This window comes from Pristis pectinata, chromosome 22 (genome assembly GCF_009764475.1).
Source record: "Pristis pectinata isolate sPriPec2 chromosome 22, sPriPec2.1.pri, whole genome shotgun sequence".
In the NCBI taxonomy this organism is placed as follows: Eukaryota; Metazoa; Chordata; class Chondrichthyes; order Rhinopristiformes; family Pristidae; genus Pristis; species Pristis pectinata.
The window spans coordinates 17383412-17402855 of NC_067426.1; the positions used below are offsets into that span (position 1 = coordinate 17383412).

The following is a 19444-nucleotide window of genomic DNA, read 5'->3' on the forward strand; positions in this document are numbered from 1 at the left end:
AGGGAAGGTAAGGGATGGGTGGAATCTGGCAGTAAGGTTGTTGGCGATTTTTACTTCAGGGTGAGATGAAGTGTCATTGGTAGTCATCAAAGTGCTGGAAAAAACAGGCAAGGGGAGCTACCTATTTAAGAGTAAAATAAAGAATGTTCCATGTATTCCACAAAAAGCCAAAGACAGCCAGGACCCATAGCAACACCTTTTATTTGGAGAAGGTAAAAGTGAAATCAAGTAAGTTATTCCAAGTAAGAACAAGTTCAATATTTGTACATTGAAAAACCAGGCAAGAACCAGACCTCACAAATGTTTTGTTTTTCCAAAATATTACACTACTTCACGCAAGCATACATAAGATTCTTCGTCATCCTGAAAATTCCTTGGGATATATTTCGACACTAAAAGCACTATGTAAAAGCAAACTGCCATTGAAGTATCACTTATTTACTTTAAGGCTGATTGTGGGGTATTGCAGCTGCAAAATGACGACTGTATTGTCCACTCTAACACCTTCCAAGGGGCTTATGGTAAATGAAACCACTTGAGATATCTCATGGGGTGCTAACATATTTTTTAATTTCTCACTATTGAAGAGTAAATAATCATTTCTGGTCACAAACTTGTTTGCCTCAACTCAGTTTTGAAACTCATGTTGCCTTGGGTTTCTGTTGTCTCCCTGCTGAATGAAAAATGCTACTGAAGCAATCAGACAATGTTTATTAATTATGGAATGATATTGCAACTGAATGAATATTGAACAATAAATGCTATCTTATGGTTCTTATTCCTTTTCATGTGACTATTTACCAATTTAACTGGTATACAATGTGCATAGAACGTTCTCTACTGAGCTCATGAAGAGCCTTTGAATAAACCACACACGATGTTTCAGCTCCTTGTGTTTTACTTCTGTATTCTCTGTACCGGCCTTTGTCAGAAGCTGAGAATTAACTGCACACACATATCTAATACACTGTTCAGACATTAACACCACCTGACAATGGTGCAAGGTTTGGGGAATTTGGCTGAACCTGTTGCTTTCCTGGATCCTCTCTCCCCGCTTTCACCTATTCTCCGATCATTAATAGTTCTGGCTCAAATACAGAGAGGTCTCATATCTGGAAGGTGGTCGCCTAGCAACCACTGCAGACAATTTGGGATGGGAAATAAATTGTGACTTTGCTAGCCAATCGCGCGCACCATAAATTGATAAAAGCAATACTCTTCACTCCCGTCCCCTCCCTTAACAATCTGTGTCTCTACCTTGCAGCTATCTGATCACTGTAAATGCTATTTGCTTGTCTAATACATTTCGCTGCATCTTTCCAGTCAAATGGCCTGATGGCTGACCACGGCGCGACCAGGCGATCTGCGCAGGCGCAGTGAAGAGCAAGCGAAGCACAGCAGTCTGCGCAAGCGCATGAAGTTGGATAGACGAGCCCTTCGCTCTGCAGGCTGCGCAGGCGCAGTGAAGTGAGATAGACCAGCCCTTCGCTCTGCAGGCTGCGCAGGCGCAGTGAAGTGAGATAGACGAGCCCTTCGCTCTGCCGGCTGCGCAGGCGCAGTAAAGTGAGATAGACGAGCCCTTCGCTCTGCAGGCTGCGCAGGCGCAGTGAAGTGAGATAGACCAGCCCTTCGCTCTGCAGGTTGCGCAGGCGCAGTGAAGTGAGATAGACCAGCCCTTCGCTCTGCAGGCTGCGCAGGTGCGGTGAAGTGCGATTGACGAGAGTTCGCGCAGGCGCGTGCCGGCTGGCGGCTGATGCAACCGAGCAACGCGACTTGTCGGAGGTAGAAGGAGAGGGTCATTCATAGTTGGATCGCTCGGCCGAGCTACACACGGTGAGCATATTTGGTAGGACGTGGTTGCCGGAGCAGCTGGAGGATGTGGGCCCTGAAGTTGTGCGCTGCTTGGATTCACGTGGGCTGGGGGCCCGTCAGGAGAGCCGCAGCCGGCGTGAGTTTGCTGAACACTGACAGGCAAATGCCGGTTCATTGGCATGGACCAGCCGAGGGTGGGGGCAGACCCCGCTTGTACCAGCCTTTGCTTATTTATTTTTCAGGATTTGGGTTCGCGGGCAAAGCTGCAACATTTGTTGGCCACCCTTAATTGCTCTGGAACTGAGTGACATGGTAGGCCATTCACAGGACGTAAATCACATCGGTGGGTCTGGAAATCAAGAAAAAACTGTTGATGCTGGAAATCTGAAATAGAAAATGCTGGAAGCACTCGGGTCAGGCAACATCTGTGGAGAGAGAAACAACCTTAACGTTTCAAGTCTCAGATTTTTCGTTCTTACAAGGGGCCTTGGACCAGAATTTTAATTCTGTCTCTTCTTCCACCGATGTCTTCACCTGTTGAGTGTCTCCATCATTTTCTGTTCTTATTGGTGGCGCTGTCGTCACATGCTGGGCCAGACCAGGTAGGGATGGCAGATTTCATTTCCTCAAGGACAGTCGTAAACCAGATGGATTTTTACAACAATCTGGTAGTTATGTGGTTATCATTACTAATTACTGTCTTTTTAAATTTAAATTCCACAGCTGCCACAGTAGGACTTAAATGATGGTCTCTGGTTTCTTGAAGCCACTGGGTTACTCAACAACCTATGTATAACTAGGGTTGGAAAGAGCAAAGTATTGGTTTATTATTGTCACTTGTACTGAGGTACAGTGAAAAACTTGTCTTGCATACCTTAAGTACAGATCATTTCATTACACAGTGTGTTGAGGTAGTACAGGGTAAAAACAACAGCTATACAGAGTAAAGTGTCACAACTACAGAGGAACTGTGCAGGTAGACAATAAGGTGCAAGGTGCTAACAAGGTTGATTGTGAGGTCAGGAGTCCATCTCATCGTATAAGGGAACTGTTCAATAGTCTTATCACAGTGGGATAGAAGCTGTCCTCGAGCCTGGTGATATGTGCCCTCAAGCTCCAGTATCTTTTGCCTGATAGAAGAGAAGAGAGAATGTCCCGAGTGGGTGGGGTCTTTGATTATGATGGCCGCTTCACCAAAGCAGTGAGAGGAATAGACAGAATCCATTGGAGGGGAGGCTGGTTTCCGTGATGTGCTGGGCTGTGTCCACAACTCTCTGTCCACTGTGACCGCGGTTTCTTGCAGTCCGGGCAGAGCAGTTGCCATACTGAGCCATGATGCATCCAGATAGGATGCTTTCTGTGGTGCATTGATAAAAGTTGGTGAATGTCAAAGGGGACAAGCCAAAATTCTTTAGTCTCCTGAGGAAGTAGAGGCACTGCTGAGCTTTCTTGGCCATGGCGTCTATGTGGTTGGACCAGGACAGGCTATTGGTGATGTTCTTTGGCAGATAATGTGAAGGTAAACCTGAAGGTTTTCTACAAGTATATTAAGAGTAAAAGGATAGTAAGGGACAAAATTGGTCCTCTAGAAGATCAGAGTGGTTGTCTATGTGTGGAGCCTCAGGAGATGGGGGAGATCTTAAACAGTTTTTTTGCATCAGTATTTACTCAGGAAACTGGCATAGTGTCTATGGAAGGAAGGGAAACAAGCAGTAGTGTCATGGAACATGTAGAGATTAAAGAGGAGGAGGTGCTTGCTGCCTTACAGCGAATAAAGGTAGATAAATCCCCTGGGCCTGACAAGATATTTCCTCGGACCTTAAGAGAGACTAGTGTAGGAATTGCAGGGGCCCTGGCAGATATATTTAAAATGTCCTTATCCACGGGTGCAGTGCCAGAGGACTGGAGGGTATCTCATGTTGTTCCGTTGTTTAAAAAAGGCTCTAAAGGTAAACCAGAAATTACAGGCCGGTGAGCCTGACATCAGTAGTAGGTAAATTATTGGAAGGTGTTCTGAGAGATCAGATATACAAGTATTTGGACAAGCAAGGGCTGATTAGGGATAGTCAGCATGGCTTTGTGCGTGGTAGATCATGTTTAGCGAATCTTGTAAGAGTTTTTCAAGGAGGTTACCAAGAAAGATGAAGGAAAACTGTGGATGTTGTCTACATGGACTTTAGTAAGGCCTTTGACAAGGTCCCACGTGGGAGGTTAGTTCAGAAGGTTCAGAGACTAGGTATCCATGGAGAGGTTGTAAACTGGATTCGAAATTGGCTATATGGGAGAAGACAGAGAGTGGTAGTGGATGATTGTTTCTCAGACTGGAGGCCTGTGACTAGTGGTGTGCTTCAGGGATCTGTGCTGGGACCATTGTTGTCTGTTGTCTATATCAATGATCTAGATGATAATGTGGTAAATTGGATCAGCAAGTTTGCTGATGACACTAAGGTTGGAGGCGTTGTGGACAGCGAGGAAGGCTTTCAAAGCTTGCAGAGGGATCTGGACCAACTGTAAAAATGGGCCAGAAAATGGCAGATGGAATTTAATGCAGACAAATGTGAGGTGTTGCATTTTGGAAGGACATATCAAGGTAGGACATACACAGTAAATGGTAGGGCACTGAGGAGTGCAGAGGAACAAAGGGATCTGGGAGTTCAGATACATAATTCCCTGAAAGTGGCATCACAGGTAGACAGGGTTGTAAAGAAGGCTTTTGGCATCCTGGCATTCATAAATCAAAGTATTGAGTATAGAGGTTGGGATGTTATGCTGAGATTGTGTAAGACATTGGTGAGGCCAAATTTGGAGTATTGTGTGCAGTTCTGGTACCTAACTATAGGAAGGATATCAGTAAGATTGAAAGAGTGCAGAGAAGATTTACTAGAATGTTGCCGGGTCTTCAGGATTTGAGTTACAGGGAAAGATTGAACAGGTTAGGACTTTATTCCTTGGAACGTAGAAGAATGAGGGGAGATTTGATAGAGGTTTACAAAGTTATGAGGGGTATAGACAGAGTAAATGCAAGTAGGCTCTTTCCACCTAGATTAGGAGAGATAAGTACGAGAGGATGTGGCTTTAGGGTGAAAGGGGAAAGGTTTAGGGGGAAATTCTTCACTCAGTGGTGGGAGTGTGGAATGGGCTGACGTGGTAAATGCAGGCTCACTTTTAAGTTTTAAGAATAAATTGGATAGATACATGGACAGGAGAGGTCTGGAGGGTTATGGACTGGGTGCAGGTCAATGGGACTAGTGGAATAAAGTTTCGGCACAGACTAGAAGGGCCGAACGGCCTGTTTTTCTGTGCTGTAGTGTTCTATGGTTCACTCCTAGGAACTTGGAAGCTCTCAACCTCAGCACCATTGATGTAGACAGGTGTGTGTGTACCTCCCCCTTTCCTGAAGTCAATGACCAGCTCTTTTGTTTTGCTGACATTGAGGGAAAGGTTGTTGTCATGACACCATGCCACTAAGCTCTCTATCTCCTTCCTATACTCCGACTCATCGTTATTTGAGATACGGCCCACTACGGTGGTATCATCTGTAAACATGTAGATGGAGTTAGAGCAGAATCTGGCCATGCAGTCATGAGTACATGGGGAGTTGAGTTGGGGTTGAGGATGCAGCCTTGTGGGGCACCAATGTTGAGAATAATTGTGCTGGAGGTGTTGCTGCCTATCCTCACTGATTGCAGTGTGTAGGGCTGGGGACATGCTGCCCAGTGTAGACCTGTTTCAGCAGTAGGCGAGTTGCAGTGGGTTGAGGTTTTCCAGGAGGCTGGAGTTTATGCGAGTCATGACCAGCCTCTCAAAGCACATCATGATGGTGGATGTCAGAGCCACTGGTTGGTAGTCATTAAGGCATGTTACTTTGTTTTTCTTCAGTACTGGGATGATAGTGGTCTTCTTAAAACAGGTGAGGACCTCAGATTGAAGCAGGGAGAGGTTAAATATGTCTGCAAATACCCTACCAGCTGATCAGCGCAATGTCTGAGGACACGGCCAGGGACACCATCGGGGCTAGATGCCTTCCGTGGGTTCACTCTCCAGAAGACTGATTTTATGTCCTCAGTGGTGACCACAGTTCAGGTGCATTGGAGGCTGTCAGGGTGGGTGGTGACAAACCAATCCCCTTCTGTTCAAAAGCTCATCGGGAAGAGATGCACTGTTGTTGATGATGCTGCCCGACTTCATTTTGTAGCCTGTTATAGCATGTAAGCTCTGCCACAACTGACAGCTGGTCTGGGACTTGATTTTGGACTTGTATTGTCTCTTGGCATCTCTGATAGCTTTATGGAGGTCGTATCTCGATTTCTGGTTTCCATTGATGCATGGTTTCCTGTTTGTGAACATCCAGATTGTCCTCTTTGGTACACAGTCCTCAACGCACTTGCTGATAAAGGTCAGGGTCACCTGATTTCAATGCTGCAGTCCTCAACTTCAGTAGGGAGTGGATCTCCTGGTTCATGCATGGTTTCCTGTTTGAACACCCAGATTGTCCTCTTCGGTACACAGTCCTCAACATCTCCTTGCTGGAGATGTGCTGGTAGTACTTTGGTAACACACTCTTCAAGTTGGTCTGGTTGAAGTCAACTGCAATAATGAAGAGGGCCTCAGAGTATCCTGTTTCAAGGCTGTTGACCACACAGTTGAGTGCTGGCTTCATGTTCATCTGAGGTGGGATGTAGACTGCCATCAGGATAGCTGAAGTGAACTCCTGTGGCAGGTAGTATGGTCGACACTTCACCATTATATTTTCCAGACTGAGTGAGCAGGAGCTCGCCAGGACCATTACGCATGAGAACACCGCGAGTTATTGATTAAGAAGCAGAACCCTCCACCTCTAACTTTGCCTGAGGATGCTGTACGGTCTACTCGGTGGATTGAGAAGCCCTCAAGTTGTATGGCACAGTCAGGTGAAGCAGGTGTAAGCCACGTTTTGGTGAGACATAGCACACAGCAGTCCCACAGTTCTCTTTGGTAGGTCAATCTTGCCCTTAGTTCATCAACTTTATTCTCAATAGCTTGGACGCTAGCTAGTAGTATGCTAGGAGGGGGTCTTGTACCCACGCTGTTTTAGTCTCACCTGCAGCCCAGCCCTCTTACCACAATTCTGAGGGAAGTAGCTGCGACTCGTTGGTCGTGGAAGTCCTGGAGTGGAGCCACTGGTAAGTGATTGCTTAAGGAGAAAGCTGAAAGACCTGGATTGGATTCACCTGGACTGGAAGGTAAGTGACTGCTTGAGAACAGATTTGGAAGACCTGGAATGGATTCCGCTGGCCTGTGAGGTAAGTTGTTCCCATACAGGTCTGAAGGTCCTGAAGTGGAGTGGTCTGGCCCAGCAGGTAAATGAGGGCGTCCGGGGGGGCCTTGGCATTGGGACTTGGCCCCGGGTGCTCTGTAGGCTCAGGTTTCCGATCCTACAAAGGGAATTATCTGTGGTAGAATGGAGTCAAAGAGAGTGAATAACACCAGTGGTGGTGCTGGCTCAGAGAGAGGGGTGAAGGCTTGTTAATTACAGTTGATCAGTCAAGAGCAAATGTAAATAGAAGATGAATGAAAAGAAGGAGAGAGGAAAAGAAAATGTTAGGAATGTGAGAAACAAAGCATTGCAGATGCTGGAAATTGAAATAAAGTAATACTGGAAATACTTAGCAAGTCCAGCAGCATCCAAGCTATAATGTGCCAACTAGGCACAGGACTTGCCACTGAATTCAATAATTTCAGATAACTCAACTTTTCCAATTTGTGTCACAACTGGCCAATACTGATCAAAAATAATTATCCTGTGTAGCGGTTGCTACCGCGGAATAAAACAAGACACTAGTCGGAGGATTGCCAAACAAGAACTGGTTTATTTTCCCGCCTTGCGCCGGCCCTTTAAGGGAGAATATTCCCGCCCAAAACAACCGGCAATGACGTAAGTACTACGTCATCAAGACTTTCCCGCACGCGGGTTCTCCCCGTTGCTCGGAAAGACAAGGCCCGCCGCCATCTTGGGCCTTGTCGCTCCGACGCCGCACGACCCGACTGCTGAGCCGGTTCGCCCAACTAAACGGTGAGTCGCCACACCTGAAACATTAGCCCCATTTGTCTCTCCGCAGGTATTGCCTGACTTGCTCAGTATTTTTGGGATCTTCTATTTTTTATATAGAACATGGAACATTACAGCACAGTACAGGCCTTTCGGCCCACGATGTTGTGCCGACCTTTTAACCTACTCTAAGGTCAATCTAACCATTCCCTCCCGCATACCCCTCCATTTTTCTATCATCCATGTGCCTATCTTAAAAGTCCCTAATGTATCTGCCTCTAGCAGCACCCCTGGCAGCGCATTCCACTCACCCACCACTCTCTGTGTAAAAGAAAAACTTACCTCTGATATTCCCCCCTGTACTTTCCTCCAATCACCTTAAAATTATGCTCCCTTGTGTTAGCCATTTCCGCACTGGGAAAAAGTCTCTGGCTGTCCACTCGACCTGTGCCTCTTATCATCTTGTATACATCTATCAGGTCACCTCTCATCCTCCTTTGCTTCAAAGAGAAAACCCAAGCTCACTTAATCTATCCTCATAAGACATGCTCTCCAATTCTAAGTGTGATCTAACCAGGGTTTAATATTGCTGCAACATTACCTTGCATCTCTTGAACTCAGTCCCTCGACTAATGAAGGTCTACATGCCATACGCCTTCTTAGTGGGTTGCCCCCACAGCACTATGCAAAAGATGCATTTCACTGTGTGCTTTGATGTACATGTGACTAATAAAGATATCTTATCAACGCGTGGCAACTATGGACTTGGACTGCAAGATCCCTCTGTACCTCCACACTGCTAAGAATCCTGCCGTTAACCCTGTATTCTGCCTTCAATTTTGACCTTCTAAAATGAATCACTTCACTCTAGTCATCCTCCTGTTCTTCATGTACGAGTAGAACGCCTTGGAGTTTTCCTTAATCCTACTCGTCAAGGCCTTCTCGTGCCCCTTCTAGCTCTCCCAAGTCCATTCTGAAGCTCCTTCTTGGCTACCTTGTAAGCCCTGTCTGATCCTTGCTTCCTAAACCTTCTTTCTTCCTCTTCACTAGATATTCCACATCTCTTATCAACCATGATTCTTTCAGATTTTCAGCATCTGTAGTTTGCAGACTCTGGAAATAGTTTTTTTGTACATCTAATGCAATGACTGCTACCCTTACTTTAGAAAATTGTACATCTAATGCAATGACTGCTACCCTTACTTTAGAAAATTGTACATCTAATGCAATGACTGCTCCTCTTACTTTAGAAAATTGCCAATCATTGTATTCCTCATGGTAAACCCTGTCTTGCGCATTGCACCAAAATAATAAAATTTGTCCTCTGTTAAGTGTGTTAGTCCTGCAATATAATAGCATGCAAATTGTACTCCATTTCCAAGAATTATTTTAATGCAACTCTGGGTGAATTTCTGCCATCAATAAATCTTTTTGTGCCTACATGTCTCCCCTCTCCTGGAGAAAACCTACCAAGGTGGGAGCAATGGCCAGCCCTTACCTGGGATTGATGGTGGTTGTTGGGAGTTATGGGTGGGGGGAGTGTGATAAGAGAGTAACAGCAGTAGCACATACTGCTGGCTAATGCCAAAGTGAGAGGTATATAGCTGGCAAGTGTTAATTTTGCAGTTTCAAAGGCTGGTGAGGTCTTGCCCTATTTCTCTTAGCTGTGAGGTTAATAATGGGGAACAGGGGAAATAAAGTCAAAATTAGTATAACAGTTAGAGAAGGGTTGAGGTATATTCTGTGTTAAAGTATTAGAAGCAGAAGCCTTCAATTTTTAAAGAAGTACTTGTATATGCATGCTCTTGATGTTCTGTGTTCTGCCAATTGCTAACTCTAACAATAACTTTGCTGATGATTGAGAGTAGACTGATTGAAAGTGCTAGGATTTGTCCTTCTTTTTCTGGATTGGTCATACCTGGACAATTCCACCTAATTAAGTGGATGCCAGTGTTGTAATTGTACTCGACCAATTTGACTGGAGATGTGGTTGGTTCTGAACCACAACCTTTCAGCACAAGAGCCAGAATGTTGCCAGATTCTTTGGTCTTTGATTTATCTATCTGTCAGCCATTTCTTAATATTGTTAGGGGAATCAAAATGATTGGCATTCTGTGATTTTGGGGAGCTGAGGGATCATCCATGCAGAACTTCTGACAGAAGGTGGTTATGTGCATTCTTGTCTTTGGCACTTGCACTAAGGTAAGGAGTTTTAGGAATCGTCTTCCATTAAGTGTTTAATTGCCATTCATAGTTGGATGTGGCAGAACTGCAGAATTTTGATCTGATTTGTTGATTTGGGCTGTATGGTTCTGTCTACTGTATGCTGTTCTTGCTGATCAGCACACGTAGATATGTGTTGCCACTTCAACAGGTTGATAGCTCATTTTTATACATACCTAGTGCTATTTGTGGCAAACTCTTGTACACTATTTATTGAAGCGGGTTTTGACCCATATAGAGTCAGAGACAAGTAGTGTCATGAGGTTACAGATTGTGGTGGAATACAGTTCTGCTGCTGATAGTCCACAGTGTCTTACAAATGCCTTGTTTTAAGCTGGTAGATCTGTTCTCAATCTGCACCGCCACACACATGCATTGAAGGGTGTCCACAGTATGAAGATGAAAATTTCATTCCATAAAAGGGCTGTCATCCCTTCCAAAACATTCCTGTACAAGTTTGGATGAGGTCATGTAAGTACTACTGCTGCTGGTTCTTGTTTTGCCAAGAAAGCACTCTTGAAGTGCAGTCATGGTTGTAATAAATAAGGCAGGTAATCTGTATGAGGCAAGGTCAATAGAAAAAAGAAGTTCAGTTAAGGGAAAATCTTTGTAATGTTGCTTTAGAAGTAAGTGTTACTCAGGACATCAGAGCTAACTTCCCCATGCTTTTCACAATGGTGCCAATGGATTTTTTTGCGTTCATTTGAGAGAGCAGATGAGGCCCCAATTTATTTCTGGAGCCTCAATTGTTCTCGAAAGTTAATGTAAAAGAAGGCATCTTTATGACTGTACCAGTCACTCAGTTTTGCACTAGGGTTTCAGTTTTGGTCTTTGTCCTTGAATCTTTGAAATGGGAACCCACTTCCTTCTGACTTGTGTAAAAGTGCTCTCGGCTAGTCCTCGTCTTGTGCTAAATGCAACATTTAATATTATGTAGTTGTACATGCAGATCTACAAATATTAGACAGTTTTTGAATCTTTGAATTATCATCTATGCCATTACAGTGGATTGGAGAGGTTCATGTTTACTGGAAGTGTTTGTGAACAATACTAAGCATTTCAGCAGTAACAGTGTTATAGTAAAACTGACTTTTTTTTTTCACCAGTTTCTTGCAGATTCAGCATCATGGGGGAAAACAGAAACATTAAAGAGAAAGTTAGTCTTATCACAAGAAACTTGCAGGTATAATGTTACACAAATTTCAGTGATATGAGATAATTATTTTTTTCCTTCAGTTATGAATACATGGATTAAATTAGCAGAAATACCGGTGGAGGCAAAAATCACTGGAATCTTAACAATCAGTTGAATGTTGAAATATGAAAAGTAGTCCTAAAAGTCTTTTCTCATTATAGTGAACTTGTAAATATAAATCTATTATAAATTTTCACTCTAATGTACAAATTGCAGATGATGTTGTATCATAACAAAGTAAATAGATTGGGAAAGGATAACAAGTGATTATATATAATTCTTTTAGCAACAAAGCAAGAAACACTGTAACTGGTAAATAATCTCCATATATTGGAGTCAGTGGATATTTACATTTTGAAGATCAATCATTTTCATCTCTGTACATTAAGTTCTTAGGGTTCAACCATTTAATTTTATTCCATATTTTGCATTTTTCAGAAAAATTCCATTGAAGATTGTATTTTTATGCTTAATCTACTTAAATATTTCAACAAAGCAAACCTTACATTTGTTTCTAGGAGGTCTTGGGTGAGGATAAGTTGCATTCCATTCTGCAAGAACGAGACTTGAGTATTTACTGGGGAACAGCTACAACTGGAAAGCCTCATGTAGCATATTTTGTGCCAATGTCAAAGATTGCTGACTTCTTGAAAGCTGGGTGTGAGGTGAGGAGATATGCAAATAGAAAATGTTGTGCAGATATTCTGCACTGTTCTTCGTGGACTTAATATGGTTTGGGCATCAAAGCCGATGCTATTGGTTCTGTCATGATTTTGTTGAAACTAACAGCACTGGTGCAGATGTGATATTCATTGCTGATTCATCACTCCATCATAACTGCTAGCAGTAGCATCTTTCACAGTACAACACCTTTAACAGAAAAACATCCCAAAATGGTTCAGTGGGTGATATTGAACAAACATTGACTCTAATGCAAATAAATGGATCTTAGGACGCATAATCGAAAGCTTGCAATCAATAATCTTAATGACCTTCATAAAGGCTAGAAGAGAGTTTAATTGTGGGAATTCTTGAGTTTAGGGCTTAGATAGCTGAAAGTACAAGGCTAAAATTCTTTATAATTGTACATTGTGAGTACCTGTATATTTTTAACTGATACTAGCTTAGTTGTATCAAGATTGCAAATAATCTGCGAATAAAGCTTGTAGAAAGAGGTGGAATCAGTGTGGTACAGATCAGAATTTGATGCAGGGACCAAAGATGATGGCACTGGTCTTCCTGATGGAGAAAATTTCTGTTGTTCCATTTCTGGATATGGGACTTGCAGATAGTAGTGGAAGTGTAGAGAGAGTTTCAAGAGCAGGAAATGTCATGATTTAGCTTTCTGAATCATTGTGCCGAATCTCAATTTCTGTGAATATTTTCTAGGAATGCTATATCAGCACTTACCAAAAATAGTAGAAGTTGCATTACAAAATAATTCTTAGAAAAATTGAAATCTTTCCATTTTCTCTTTTGCTTCAGGTAACTATTTTATTTGCTGATTTGCATGCTTATTTGGACAACATGAAAGCTCCTTGGGATCTGCTCCAACTGAGAACACAGTACTATGAACATATTATAAAAGCAATGCTGGAAAGTATAGGTGTACCAACAGAAAAACTCACATTTGTGAAAGGGACTGATTATCAGTTAAGCAGGTAAGGTATTAATATGATCTAAGTGAGGGAAGGATAGAAATGATTTTCTCTCTTTTTATAGATTGAAAGTCTTTATTCCATTTGGTTGCAACAAATTCTCTAACTTCAGAATGTGTTTGTCTTTTCAGGGAATATACTTTGGATGTGTACAAGTTGTCCTCTGTTGTGACCCAACATGATGCCAAAAAAGCTGGTGCTGAAGTAGTTAAGCAAGTGGAACATCCACTCCTCAGTGGTCTCCTGTATCCTGGATTACAGGTAGGAAAGAGAAAGACTGGAAACAAGGGGCATACATTAGGTGGGGCAAAGAGGGGTTCAGACACCTTTGATCATCGTGGTAGATTAAAGATGCATGCTTATGTGTACAATATATGTATGATTTTAGTGAGCCCCACCAAAATGGTCAAATTTAAATTCCTATCCATACCACAGCTGAAACTGATTGAAGTAAGGGAAGTCCTTTCTCCTAAACCTTTACATTGTCCATAAGTTGACAGGAATTTCCATTTATCATATGTAAAGTCTTGGGTAATAAAGAAGGTATTCAAATGATGTCTGAAGCATTACTTAATCATGTTTGACTTTTTTAACTCAATTATTTATATTTTAATAACATCACAACCACTTGTAGCCTGTTCAAAACTATAGTGCCCTAGTAGTAACTCTGCGATGCTACCCCTGTTCTAATGTTGAGATGAAATTATGAATTTGAGAGTAATTCATTTTCTGGGCAGGGTTTTCAAAAATTCAATATTATCATTAATTGAAAACTTAAAAGGCTTATTTTTTTCCATTTTAATCCTAAGGGTTAACATTGTTTTTAAAATATTTTTCCCACTCTTTTTAGGCTTTGGATGAAGAATATTTGAAGGTTGATGCACAGTTTGGTGGGATTGATCAGAGGAAAATATTCACATTTGCAGAAAAGGTACTTTCATTATCAAAAGATTTGCATTTATTTGAATACTAACCTATTGGGCAGTGAATGTCCAACTCTGGCTGCCATACTTAGGTTGGATTTGAAAGCTCTTGAGGGGGTGCAGGAAAATGTACGCTAGTTTGGTTCCAAGAGACTGAGAGGAGATTTGTTAGAAATAATGAAGGTCACGTCACAAAACTGTTCCCATCAGTGAATAATTCATATATTGGGAGATACAAGAAGGTAACTCTTTCAAAAGTATTTAGGGTCTTGAATTCATTGATTCTGTTTCTACCAACATAGACAATCAGTGCTTTCAAAAAGGAATTGGATAGGCACTTAAGGGAGAATAATTTGCAGTGCAGTGGTGAAAGAGCAGGGTAACAGGCCTGATGGGGCTGTTCTACTGGGAGCTGGCACAAACTTGATGGACTAAATGGCTCTTGTGCCAGGACAATTCTCTGTAAATATTAGGTTGCAATATTTGATGAAAAGTAAAGGGAGAACCCAACTGTCATTTTAAAAGTTAATATTATTGTTTGGGGATATTCTTTCAGAGGAGTATTGCAAGTTAGAGTACATATTTCATGTTGCAGTACAGGTGATCCTCAGCTAAGTTCAACAGGGAATTTTTGTATTGAATTTTATTGAAAAATGTGCATTTTTAAGAATTGTATGCATTACAAAATGAGGTTTATTCGTTCAGTCTCACCCAGAGGCTTGAACACAAAAATCTAGGTTATCTATCTAGTTCAAGACTTAGAGGGATGGGGAGTGGGATTTGCTGCACATCTGGAGTTGGCATCTTTAAGAAAAAATGCTAAACCAAGATCCTATAATAATACTTAAAAGTAGGGAGATTCCTGTTGCCCTGATTAATACTTATCCTCAATTAACTCTAATCATCAATATATTATTTTGAAAACTTGATGTATGTAAACTGATGGCCGTGTTTCCTGTGTTACAACAGTAACACTTCAAAGCTATATTATTGGATATAAAGTAATTTGGGATGTCTTGGGCTTCTGGAAGATGCTTTATAAGGGCAAATGTTTCCCTCACCAGACTAGCATTCAAAGATATCTGGATGGGTTACGAACTGCATATTTTTTTAATCCTTTGGAAATATCAATATCATGGAAAAATGTAATGCCCACGTAGTGCTAAGATTTTGCGCTGTATTCATTTTGAAAACTTGAACATTCCATGTAAAAACTAAACATATTTTACATTATTAGCTTTATTGCTTCAAGATGTTGCTGTTTCAGCTGCATCAAGGAAAGAGCAAATGATAATAAAAATGTGAATTTGAAATGAGCATAACTGAATTCAGTTTGCAGTAAAGTTAAATTGTTGATTAGAGACTATGTGATATCTGAAATGTAATGACTCCTCACTCTTTACAATTTCCTTGTAGTTTTGAGGCAATTGGGGGAAGCCTCATTGGGTTACAGTTTTTGAATTATATTTTGATCCCATTGTTAGACATGGAATTAATGTATACACTTATGGCATTAATGTTGATATCTCGCTAGAGTTTGAATGCAACTCTTTGGATTCCTTAATTTCTTTGATTAATTTATCTAATTAAATAATCTAAAGAGTTGCCATTCACAAAAGTAGCCACTGGCTTAAACATAATCTATAGGTAATCTTTAGAAGACATTTTGATGATAAAGCACTCTACACAATATTAGTAATGGTGTCACGAGTACACAAGTGTGCTTTAAAGTTATCAACCCTCCTCTCAGTTCTTTTTTGTTTCTCAGGTGTTCACCACCTTTTGGTTGCAGAATTTTAAGATCTTCAACCAATATATTAATTTATTTAATTTTTACTTTTTTTTAGTACCTTCCGGCTCTTGGGTATGCCAAGCGTATTCATTTAATGAACCCTATGGTCCCAGGCCTGACTGGAGGGAAAATGAGCTCCTCTGAAGAGGTATTACCTGTTAATGTTCAATTCTCATTGTATTGAATAATTTTACTGATTGAGCAATGAAGTAGTAAAAGCTAATGCTTATTATTAATCACAACTAAACAGCCAAAAATAGGAATGAAATTCATGATGTAAGTACATAAGTTTTTTGCACTCTTGGCAATTTATGACTAATATTTGACATCAATTTAAATTTGCTGGATTAAAGGTTAATCAACTGTTGTAAATTGCCCTTAGTGCAGTGGCTGGCAGGAGAATCAGAGTGAGGTTGATAAGCATGTGAGAAAGAATAGGAGAAAAAAAATGGCAGAATGGGATTGTTGAGAATGCTGAGAACCAGCATAGACTCTGAGAACTGAGTGACCTCCTGTTTTGTAAGAAAATATGGTAAATATAATAAAATGTAAAACAGCCACATATCTTTCACATATTAATGTTGACAACAAGAATTAAAATAGCCCCAAAATGATACAGGTTAGCAGTACAGTATTTTTATGGGGATCATGTACTCCAGCTTCTACCCTGATGTGTTTGGGGAATGGGATTGATGTGTTTATTCTGAGAAGCAGCATAAACTTGAAGGACTAAATAGCTTCCTTCTGTGTCAGGAGAAAATATGAAAGATCGTGGTGCTTAATTCCTAAATAATATTCAAGTACATTAAGACGTTAAGTCAGTCCAAGTTCAGCAGAGTTCTGAACTAAATGAAACTGTTGCACATGATTATTCCTCTTTAGTTGTTGGCAGATACTTTTATATTTGTAAGAATCTATAAAGATGTATCATTCAAGATAACAATTCCAGTGACAGGTCAGTAAATATGGTTTGATGTATTATTATTCCATTGAAAAGGTTGCACTAAAAAGTTTTAATATATTTCCATGTTGCATGGTTAGTGTTACAGATTGCTTCATCTCTGCTTCTATCACCACCCTAAGTAGCAGTGACTACTAGTTCTTTAAGCTTTAGCTGCAAATAGTCTTCAGACACAGCCAAAAGTCTGAAATACTAAATCTGTATTCTTTATTTCAGAGAATTTATCACAATTTAGGTAGACTTATACAGAGCTTTGTCACTTATCATCACACTTTAATGAAATCTTGATTGCCTTTTGTAGTACATCACAATAACCTGCAAGGGTTTTGTTGAATACCTGCCATAAATTTGTGTCCTTCTGGAACAGAATTGAAAAATTTAAGAATTGCCGTAACTGTCTGGACTTAGTTTTTTTTTGGTCTAGAGATTGGGCAGACATCAGAATCCCTTGCTGATTGCTGAACTGTTGGCCTTTCTACTGCCTGCTGTCTAACAAAGACTTGTTGATAGGGACCACTTGTTTTGCTGCTCAGAACAGCAAGTATCTGCGGAATTTCCAAATCTGCGGGGGGAGAAAAGCAGGTTATCAGTTGTATTAAAACCAATCCAAAACACCAATTCTTAGTCATTTTTTTCAAAGCCTTGCAGTTTGGTCATTCATTTATCCAAAAGGATATTTAAGTACATGGAATTTCCTCAAACTCTTCAACTGTTTCCTCTTCCTAATACTGTTTTCTCCAAAATGGAAAAAGATTTAAAATTAAAACTAAACATAATAAAATTAACCAAGTTTAGTAAACATTTTTTTAAACCTGCAAATTGATCACAGGATGTATGTGATGCACTTATTGGCCATTCCCAGCTAAAGGAACTTGTAATGAAATGCACTGCATTCCTCAGGATGTCCCATAGTACTTTACCATAAAGCTGACTCCGTCTAAGCCATGCATGGTAGATTGAGGGAAAGCTTGGGATAGAGAAACAATGTAAATACTTTCATTTGCTGTTTCATTTAATTTGGAATTGTAGCCATTAATAAAAAGATCAAATGGACTTGATGATGTTTTGAATATGGATGTTGAAATTACTGCCTGGTGATATTAATATCTGCTGATGCCCAATTTTTAGAAAAAACACATTTCTAGGTTCACAGAGGATAGGAACTATTGAATGGGAAATTGGTTGTGTAAAAAGTCAGAGTTGTTAAATAAAGAGATGAAAAATAAAGCAAGAGACAGAAAACATTGAATATACTTGTCTTAGCAATCTCTTTGATTATTCAGTGATTGTTGCTTTTAGGAATCCAAAATTGATCTGCTCGACAAAAAGGAAGATGTAAAAAAGAAGTTGAAAAGGGCATTTTGTGAACCTGGCAATGTGGAGAACAATGGTGTTTTATCCTTTGTGAGGCATGTCTTGTTTCCATTGCATGGAGGTGAGAACAAGTTTTACCTTCTATTTGTGGCAAAAGATGATTACTGCACCATGTTGTCAGAGCTGCTGCTAATTTTACAGTCACTCCACCTGATTGGTTAAGAAAGTACTCTGTTGCTTTTGGTCCATAATGAACTCTTATGAGGACCTTGCTCTTTCAAACTTGTACTTTTGGCAAATTTGCATGCAAAATATCACTGACATTAACTGGCAAAGACTAGCCTTGTACAAAAAATTGAGTCAAGCTAATTGCCAAGACATTTCCAAAGAAAACATATCGATTAAAGTAAACGCCTTAAAATATTGATAAAAGTAGTAGTGGGCTTAAGGGTTGAGAGTTTTAGGAAGCAAAATAGATTGAAAAATAATGAGAGAAAAGATTAAATGTAAGAGTTAACAATGAGGACATTTTAGAATATACTTTAGGGGCTATGGGGCATGCAAAGGGAGGTAAAATTATAATGATGAGTAATGATATGTTGGTAGCATAAAATATTCTATGTGGTTTTACTGTAGAAGACTCAAGTGTACAGAGTGCAGTATCCAGGTTTGCTTCTGATGCAGATCTTGATGGGAAGGTGAATGGTAAGGAAGATGCGAAGAATCTTCTAGCAGATGTAGAAAGATTTGAGTGAGCAAAAGAGACAAAATAATGTAAGACAACTTGAGGTTATTCACTTTAGCTACAAGAATAGAAAACAACATTTTTGAAATGGTATATTACTAGAAAAGATTTGTGTTCAGAGGGATCTGCATGTTCTGTTACATGAAATGCAAAAAATAAACATGCAGGTATGACAAATGAGTAATAAGCCAAATCATATATTGGCCTCTTCTACACCAAGATCAAGGAAGAATTGTACAGAGTTTTAGTGTGACCACACTTGGAGTACTGTTTGCACATCTGGCCTCTATGCTTAAGGAAGGGTATACTTGCCTTGGAGCTCCTATTCACAGATTGATACTTGGGGGTGAGATGGAACAGATTTAAAAAAAAAGTGATTCTTTTGACAGCTAATTACATTGGCAAGTAGTATTGATTTATATACTGATCTGCTGTTATTAAATTTCCAAAAACATTTGGGACCATACTCCTTTTGGGATATGAGTATGAATTTGAATAATAACCAGGGAGCAGCATATCTCAGGTGTAGGGAAAGCATTGTTCAAATGGTTAGCTGTGATCTAAGATACAATCATAGCTCAGAGTGTTTACTATACCTCCAGGATTAGTAGCTGTTCAGAGTGCAGTTTCAAGGTGTGACAATTATGTAATATTATGGTAAGTGAGTTCTCCATTTTATTTGGTTTTAAATATTTTGTACACTCTCAAATTTCCATTTTTTTTTTTTGTTTTCTTATTTTTCAAGTATTGTTTTACCCCTGCACTCCAAGTCAACTGCTTTTATGCATTTGCA

The 19444-nt window shown here is 40.4% G+C and overlaps 1 protein-coding gene across 3 annotated transcripts in view; it reads left to right on the plus strand.

Annotated features, from left to right (window-relative positions):
* The first annotated feature begins 1691 nt into the window (after window positions 1-1691).
* The window catches only part of yars1 (tyrosyl-tRNA synthetase 1), a 34825-nt gene continuing 17072 nt past the window's right edge, over window positions 1692-19444 (plus strand). Inside the window, exons 1-8 of one of the 3 annotated variants that reach the window (XM_052036067.1) lie at window positions 1692-1833; window positions 11170-11246; window positions 11777-11923; window positions 12744-12919; window positions 13048-13177; window positions 13767-13847; window positions 15687-15779; window positions 17892-18027. In XM_052036067.1, the coding sequence (XP_051892027.1) occupies window positions 11190-11246; window positions 11777-11923; window positions 12744-12919; window positions 13048-13177; window positions 13767-13847; window positions 15687-15779; window positions 17892-18027 (820 nt within the window). In that variant the 5' untranslated portion in view covers window positions 1692-1833; window positions 11170-11189. Of the gene's footprint in view, window positions 1834-2089; window positions 2125-2392; window positions 2415-11169; window positions 11247-11776; window positions 11924-12743; window positions 12920-13047; window positions 13178-13766; window positions 13848-15686; window positions 15780-17891; window positions 18028-19444 lie in introns of those variants that run through there. The other 2 variants (XM_052036068.1, XM_052036069.1) reach the window with 2 other exon arrangements.